Consider the following 8,307-nt stretch of genomic DNA (forward strand, 5'->3'; position numbering starts at 1 on the left):
GCTGACAGAGGTTTACCCACACACAGACTGAGTGTGATGAGAAAAGAAAAATGTACTAATGTTTCAGTTGAACAAAAAAATGAAACACACACACACACACACACACACAGACTCTACAGAAGTTACAGTTAATTAATTCATTAACTAAGTCAAAATTACCTACTTTCACTTGTTAGCTTTTTATATACTGATTTTGAAGGTGTGATAATCTATATGAGACTGATATGGGACGTGTTTCGTCGGCAGAATGATGAAGCCTAATCCTCCCAGCAAACTGTCATTTAAATTTTTGAATCACATACGCCCAATGTGCTACTTGTTCTGTCGACTAAAATAAAAAGGCATAGACAAAGATATATGGGTCTTGTCGTGTCATTATAGGCTACATTATAGAAGGTATAGGTAGCCTATATTATGTTTCATATGACTGAGCCTGCATAAAAATATTTATTCCTATCTCATAATATATCAAACGTTGATCCTTTGTCTGCCTGCTCATCAAGGTAACCAAGGCTATTGGGCTACTGAATCGTTCTATAGAGGTTATTTGTGCATATATTTAAGTAACTAAAAGGCAGTGTGTTGAGTCATTTATTACTCCATATACAGTAATATTGCAATGTAATGTATTACTTTAAAATGAATGTAACTAGTAATATGCAACATATTGCATTTTTGAAAGTGACCTGCCCAGCGCTGGTGGTGGTGGTGGTGGTGATGGGGGGGGGGCCGAAGCTCATTTCTTTGCCCTGGCACCCTACAACAGGTCAGTCCGGCTGTGATGATCATGTTAAAATCCAAGCTTATACGCACCTATCAGGATGAGCTACCTTTTCCTTTAACCACTTTTATTCCTATATTTATTTATTCTCTCCACCGGCAGACAGCTGACACGCACACACACACACGCAGACACACCGGAACCAGATTCAGTTCTCGTGTTGAACTTGACGTTGGCGCTGTGGATGCAGGAGAGGGAGCCGCAGCTATTTAAAGAGGGTCACCCAGTCTCGGACAAATAGCAGGAGGTCTTCGGCGTTGACTAACCGCCTCTAAATGGTTTTCATCCCGCACCGTGTCTCCGTCTGCGGCTTTTCCCTGTCCATCAGTCCGGACTGAGGCCGCTTCTCCGCCGCCGACGAGCCATCCGTCGAACAGAACCCGGTCCAGCTCCTCTCTCTCTCTCTCTCTCTCTCTCTCTCTGTCTCCCCCCCTCGAGGGCTCGTCTCCCCCTGTTCATCTTCCCATTTCACTGTCAGGGATAGGCGAGGGGAAAAATGGGTAAAGATTACTACAAAATGCTGGGCATCTCCAAAGGAGCCACGGAGGAGGATATTAAGAAAGCGTACAGAAAACAAGCGCTGAAATGGCACCCGGACAAAAACAAGTCTGCAGCCGCCGAGGAGAAATTTAAGGAGATCGCGGAGGCATATGAAGTCCTCAGTGATCCGAAGAAGAGAGAAGTTTACGATCAGTACGGGGAGGAAGGTAATGTGTGATTTCTCTCTCACTGAATTACATTTTTTTTATTTTTTTTTACAAAAGCCTGCATGGATGCAAAACACAGCTGGCTTTAATTCAAGTCGCTCACTGCAGCCAGCAGGCCCAGAAAAAAAGAAAAAGAAAAAACAGCTGTTCAGCACATTATAGTCCTGTGCTTTTTATTAGGATTAGCTATGAGGGCCATCTACAGTATCTGCTGAAGGCCTGTCATCATTTTCTCCCACAGATTGTCATGAAAATGTGGCATACAAATTATATTTGAGTCATGTGAAAGCCCTTAATGTGCAGTATGAGTCACCTATCATGTAGCATATGAGTGTAAAGGTGTCATTTTCAGTCCAGATGGTTATGGTTGGGGAAACATGTTGGATGTGAGGAAGAGAATCATCTCAACATCTCAAATATCAAAGATTGAAGATAATGCTCAGTCTTTTGGTGAATTCCCTTCAACAAATGGTTAGGTATTAAACATCAACAGAGAGGGAAAAGTGAAATAATGTGTTATTTTTTCCACCAGTAAAGCGAATGTTTGTGACAGAATCCCAAAATGACACCTAGAGATGTGTTACAATATGGCTCCATTAAAGCTTTATACAACAGATCGTCTATGTGCTTTGTTTTAGTGACAATGTAACAGTGGTGGTGATATTATGTACTGTTATATCTAAAAATGAAAGCTATTGAGTGTATATAGTCTCAGAATATGTCCACCAAAGACTGAATTAATTAAACGAAACACTGAATGTTTTGACGACAGTGACAAATAAAACATCTCCAACTTATGATTTTTTCCAAAAATTATGAGGTTGTCAAATACTGACACTTTTGTTTTCGGTTTGTTGGTCGGGCCTTCCACCAGCCAAAGTGTCAGTATTTCACGACCAGGGAACGAGACTCAGCAATCAAATATCTTAAAAATTCTACCTGCGTGTGATTGAATGAAGTGAATAAACAAACTGACCTTAACGGATAACACAATTTTATACATTGTTACTTATATTTGGCGGACCCTGTCACCTCTTTTGCTTCAAACAGTATTCGTGCTTGTTTATGCAGTTATAGAGAATTTTTTTTTTACACTTTCGCCTCATTAATACTGTAAATATTATTATGTTTGAATTTCTTCTTCAAAACTAAGTAGTGCCCCTTTAAGGTGACGTCTTTTTCTGTCTGACCAACACTTGTAAGCATATTCTGCAAACAAAGATGTAAGGACGAGTCTGTCTCACATTTGAGAAGCTGCAACCATTTAATGTTTGATATTTCTGCTTCTGTTGTCAAAATAATTGATTTATAGATGAAAAAATAATCGTTCCAGCTCTAATAAACTGTATTTAAAGGTCCAGTGTGGAGGATTGAGTGGCATCTAGTGGTGTGTTTGAAGATACAACCGCTTCAAATTAAGTCAAGGGAAGTCGCTTTTCTTCATAACACGTGTCAAACAATCGCTACCAGTTTGCTGATGTCTCAGTGGCTAATTAGCTAGCTAGCTAATGATGCATCCCTATCTTTGTCGGCATGTGACACCTGAAATGTAACTGAAGTCCAGCAGCGGAGTTGCTGCACTTGCTCCTCAAATATCAGTGCAGACTGGCAGGATAGAAGCGAGGGTTGCTAATGTTAGCCTGTAAAACACCGCTTGTGGTTCAATAATGAAGCAGTGTTCCTTTTTATTTGATGACGTGAGTGATGGTGTGAAGTTGTGAATGGATTGCGAGCGCCTGTGCTTTTCTATCTCCATCAGATAAATGGCAAATGGCATTGTGATAATACCAGGCTTCCCATAGTAACACAAGAGGAATCACCACAGCTGAAGACAGCATAGTGGAAATGTCTGGTTGCTTCTCTTGTTGATGACAACTGATGATGTATGAGGGTCTGGAAGGCTTGTCCCATTTCATAGAGGGAGGTTTCAACCACCACCCCTTGTAACTCTGTTCTGAGTGGCGAGAGAGTACACAAAAACAAAGGATAGGGTTAAACTAGAAATGGGATTGAGACAAACTTTGTAACACTAATGAATACATTTTGAATTTTCTTTTCATATGTGCCAATAGATTCTCCCAAGTCATACACGTTCGACTTTTTAAATGTGGAGTGATCCGATACCAAATCTGTGTATTGGATCATGCTTCCCTATTGTCAAAATAGACATGACAATAGGCATACTCTGTCCTACTGCTGAGTTTCCATTTTTGGATGACTGACTTGTTTCTGTTGCCCTTCAGGTTTAAAGGGAGGAAATGGGCCCACTGCTGACGGACAAGGCAGCAACTTTACCTACACCTTCCATGGTGACCCTCACGCCACCTTCGCCACCTTCTTCGGGGGCTCAAACCCCTTCGAGATCTTCTTCGGGCGTAAAGCCAACGGCCGAGATGACGAGGACATGGAGGTGGACGGGAACGATCCCTTTGGCTCCTTCACCAGCTTCAACCTGAACGGATTCCCCCGGGACGGGCACGTCGGCCCCGGCGGGCAGCAACGCCGGAAGCAGGACCCGGCCATCATCCACGAACTGAGGGTCTCCCTGGAGGAGGTCTTCCACGGCTGCACCAAGAGGATGAAAATCTCTCGCAAAAGGCTAAACCCAGATGGCAGGACCATGCGAACTGAGGATAAGATTCTCACTATCGAGATCAAGCGGGGCTGGAAAGAGGGAACCAAGATCACGTTCCCGCGGGAGGGAGACGAGTCGCCCAACACGATTCCTGCTGACATTGTTTTCGTCATCAAGGACAAGCCACATCCTCACTTTAGACGGGAGGGCTCGAACATTGTCTATCCCGTCCGAGTGAGCTTACGACAGGTGAGTGGTTTTCTATTTCGGCATCCACTTTGACTGAGCGTAGCAGTATTATTAGAGTCTGATAGATGGATTAGTCACACGCAAGGCAGAGTCAGAACAGGCTCACATTTATTTTGGAGTGCCGCTTTAAAGCTCGGATGCTCCTAAAAGCCTGGTCACAATCAATAAGCTGTAGGTAGCCTCAATAGGCATACTGAATGAGTATAGTACTGAAGTGTACATACACACACACACACACACACACACACACACACACACACACACACACACACACACTTTGGCTGTGCTCTTGTGTAATGCAGATCATCAGCATTGAGAAATAGAAGCTGTATCACGGAGGGGGGCTGAGAGGCAGCGCCCACCCACACACACACACACACACTGCTAGATGTACTTATATGGTTCCTCCTACTCTCAGGAGAGATCTCACCAAATCATCTCATATTTAAATCAAACATTTAATCATATTAAATGTTGCACATCACTCATTTTTTGTGTGAAAACGATTTGCCAATTGCCAGACAATTTAAAAATAAATAAACAAATAACCTCACAGTTAATTATTGACTTTGCAGTTTGATAAAATCTCTTCGAGGACCACTGGACCATGAGATTTTTTCCAGAGCTTTCCACTGCACTTTCTTCATCAAATCAACAAGAGAAGGCTCTAGGATCGTATCCAGCACCACGGGCGATCTTTGAGTAGAGAGATTACCACCACCTGTTCTCACCTGATGACAGCTGAGTCGTCTCCACCACGGCTGAGAAAACTCCATCCACTACTGAACACTATTGATGTGATCGGTAGTGGTTGAAAAGCTCTGGAAAAGCTATTAAATGAAGGCCTAATATACAACACTGAAACATCTTAGAACAGCTAGACCTTTGTTATGTGTTAAGATGTGTACTCACATTATCCCAAATGTCTCCAGCAATGTTCAATCCCTGAGTAATAGAAAGTACAGAAAGTCAGAGAGGAAGTTGAAATATGACTTAATGTAACGTGATTAAAACTTTGTCCATGAGCATTTCTGCTTGATTGACATCGGATAGATGTTCATCAGCAAATGCGGTTGTTTAACAATGAAGACAACAACTCCCATGATCCCACGCTAACTCAAACTAGTCTTTTGTTTTCAGTTTTGATTGAGAGACCCCTAGCAGCGGAAATTACACGCTGTCGGTTAAAGTTATTCCGTCAAAACAGCTGTATCATTTGCTCATTGTTCAAATATCAACGGCCCTGTGTTTGTCTGTAAATAAAAATACAGCAGACACTGTAGAGGACAGGGGAGAATTCCAATTAGTAATCCGATGTCGAAGCATGTCAAACATGTTTGGATTAATGGTACATTACGCCCAATTCCAGGTTGACTGTCTGCCAAGTAGCAGGAGCTTCAAGTAGTATTTATAACTGAAGAACTGAATATTTAGAAGGCAGTTTGGGAGCATCAAGAGAGGAAATCAATTTGTGAGAATTAGAGCAACTTGCACAACGTCTACGAGATATGCTCCAACATATCCAGCATTATCTTATCATGTAAAAAAATATATTGCTACAAAAGAAATGGCAAAGATTACGTATTAGCAGATTAAAGATTAAAGGGAACAGTTCACATCCACATCCTCGTACCTGCAGTGTTACTTATCCATCTAGATTGTTTTGGTGTGAGTTTCAGAGTTTTGAAGATATCAGCTGTAGAGATACAGTATCTGCCTTCTCTGGAATGTAATGGAACAAGATGGCACTCATGGCTTGTGCTGTACTTGTGACAGCCTGGGATGTAAACAGTATGGTTGTTCTTCTCAGTTGAGCTGTTACTTTAGCTAGAGAGTTTAGCTTAACTCAGTTAGCTAGCTTGTATGTTGTCCATGAGTAGATTCACGCTTCCTTCTGCACAATGATATAGCTGGCAGGTGTAGTGTAGCATTACAGGCTTTCACCTTTTCACAAGCTGACTTATTTACAGTCAATCGCCTGGCTAACCTGAATGGGGATAAAATAAATTAAATCATGCTGCTCGTCTAGGCTTTGCACATATTATTGAATGACTGAATGGCTCCAGTTACAATGTAAGCTTATGGGAAAAGTATTTTCAGGCCTCAGTGCGTCGCGTGACTGTGTAATTACACGGTTTGGAAACTATGAAAACTGGCTTCAAAGCCTTGAGCTCTTCCTGGGGGCTTCATGGCATCCTCCACTGCTGAGCTGTTAGGTTAGCTAGCTTAGTTAGCTTCACTATCTAGCCTCTCTTCCATTAGCAGACGCAGCTTCTTTTGGTGCAAAGATATGATTGGCAGGTGTAGTTGGGTTATAAAAAAGTACTTCCTACATTAAATTACAATCAGTAAAGTCTGCGGGTGATCTTGGGTAATCGGCTCAGGATTTCTGGGAAGAAACATCGCTGTCGAGCATTTGTTTTTTTCCATCCAGTTCCATTATATTCAAGAGAAGGCAGACATCTCTACAGTTAGTTTGTCCAAAACCCAGCAACTCACACCAAAACAATCAAATGCATAAACAGCACTGCAGATGAGAAGGAAATTATTTATTTTTGATTCCGGGTTGAACTTTCCCTCATGTAATTAAATTAATTAATGACATTCTTACGAATATCATATTATTCATTCCAGCCATACAACCAGCTCTAGTTTACACATCTATAAATCCAGTCTGAGCCAGGGAACAGACTCATGTGTTCTCTCCGCCAAGATTAGATCCTGTGTGGGTTGCTGTTCTCCTCATTCTCCCTCTGACTCTTATATTTCTGTCTTTTCAGTCCTTGTGCGGATGCTCGGTCACAGTGTCCACGATAGACGGGAAGACGTGCAACATGAAGATCACGGATGTCATCAAGCCTGGCATGAGAAAGACTGTAGCCGGACAGGGTCTCCCCTTACCCAAAAACCCTGAGCAGAGAGGGGATCTGGTGGTGGAGTTCGATGTTAACTTTCCTGAGACGCTGCCTGGAAACGCCAAGGATGTCCTGAAACGGCATTTACCCACCTAGGACGAAGGACTGGGGGAGATAACTGCATGACAGCGCTCACCCTTGTTACCAAACACACTCGCACAAACACACACACGTACAAGGACAGTTCTGACAGTTCACAGATGGACCTCCTACTCAAGAATGTGCAATTTCTATTTTTGAGCTATGTGGTGTTTTTTTTATAAATGCCATGCATGCTGCCAAATAAATGGAAGTGGTAGACTGTCTGGGGTCGACGATATCGGAAAGTCACACATTTTATGTACGTGGATCTTCGCCACAATCACTTTATCTTTTTGTTTGTTGGAAATATTTGGTAGTACATGAGTTCAGTTGCCAAAAACATCCTAGTGATCCTGGGAAGAATTGCAGTGCCAACAGTACATTTTCTTGCTCTTATTTAGATTTGACATGCTTTGTTACTGACATGTTTTTAACTGTCAATCACGTTTATTTTGTCATGATAAAGAAGAACCATTGATTTAGAAGGCTGTCTTAAAAATCTGTACAGGTTGTTCAAGAGGAAAGTAGCTGAATGAGCTGGATCGTTCTGTGTGCATTTTAGAATCTGACGTGAATATATTGAACTTGAATTTTCAAATAAATATTTCCACATGAACTGATCTTGAGCTGTGTCAGTTATGGGGAGAAACTTGATGCACCCTCCTCCATTAGATAATCAGCGTATTAAAGGAGCAGTTCACTCAAATAGGAAAATTAATCTTAATCCTGATGGAAAGTTTTTAGTTGACAAAATATTTTGGAGCCTCACAGCAAAACTGTAGCAGCATTCTACTAAATACAGCAACAACAAAAAAACATAAGGTGGATGGATGAGATTGAACGCACATCGAGAGTGTAAATAAAGTCTTTTCCGATCATTGTGGGTTTCTTAGACTTACATTGCATTTTATTTTTGATTTTCAGTTTAGTTTTTTGTCAGTTTTTTATACTCTAAAATAAGTCCCCATCTACTTTTGTAATTTAGGAAGATGCTGCAAT

At 41.6% G+C, this 8,307-nt stretch overlaps 1 protein-coding gene across 2 annotated transcripts; it reads left to right on the plus strand.

The window, feature by feature from the left end:
- Nucleotides 1–757: 757 nt before the first annotated feature.
- Nucleotides 758–7,928, plus strand: dnajb4 (DnaJ heat shock protein family (Hsp40) member B4). Of its 2 annotated transcripts, none has more exons than XM_030401511.1 (3): nucleotides 758–1,488; nucleotides 3,732–4,312; nucleotides 4,888–7,928. In XM_030401511.1, the coding sequence occupies exons 1-3, from the start codon at nucleotides 1,278–1,280 to the stop codon at nucleotides 4,921–4,923; spliced, it is 828 nt and encodes a 275-aa protein (XP_030257371.1). In that variant the 5' UTR covers nucleotides 758–1,277; the 3' UTR covers nucleotides 4,924–7,928. The 2 variants fall into 2 exon arrangements, with proteins under 2 accessions (XP_030257371.1, XP_030257370.1); XM_030401510.1 differs by having other exon boundaries at nucleotides 759–1,488; nucleotides 7,093–7,928.
- The last annotated feature ends 379 nt before the right edge of the window (nucleotides 7,929–8,307 follow it).

This window comes from Sparus aurata, chromosome 21, assembly GCF_900880675.1.
Source record: "Sparus aurata chromosome 21, fSpaAur1.1, whole genome shotgun sequence".
NCBI classification, from domain to species: Eukaryota; Metazoa; Chordata; class Actinopteri; order Spariformes; family Sparidae; genus Sparus; species Sparus aurata.

Bases quoted from the DNA above. Each gene is read 5' to 3' on its own strand.
- dnajb4 (XM_030401510.1), top strand. From the start codon at position 1,278: ATGGGTAAAGATTACTACAAAATGCTGGGCATCTCCAAAGGAGCCACG. The intron at 1,489-3,731 runs GTAATGTGTGAT...GTTGCCCTTCAG, and splicing joins CGATCAGTACGGGGAGGAAG to GTTTAAAGGGAGGAAATGGG. The intron at 4,313-7,092 runs GTGAGTGGTTTT...CTGTCTTTTCAG, and splicing joins TCCGAGTGAGCTTACGACAG to TCCTTGTGCGGATGCTCGGT.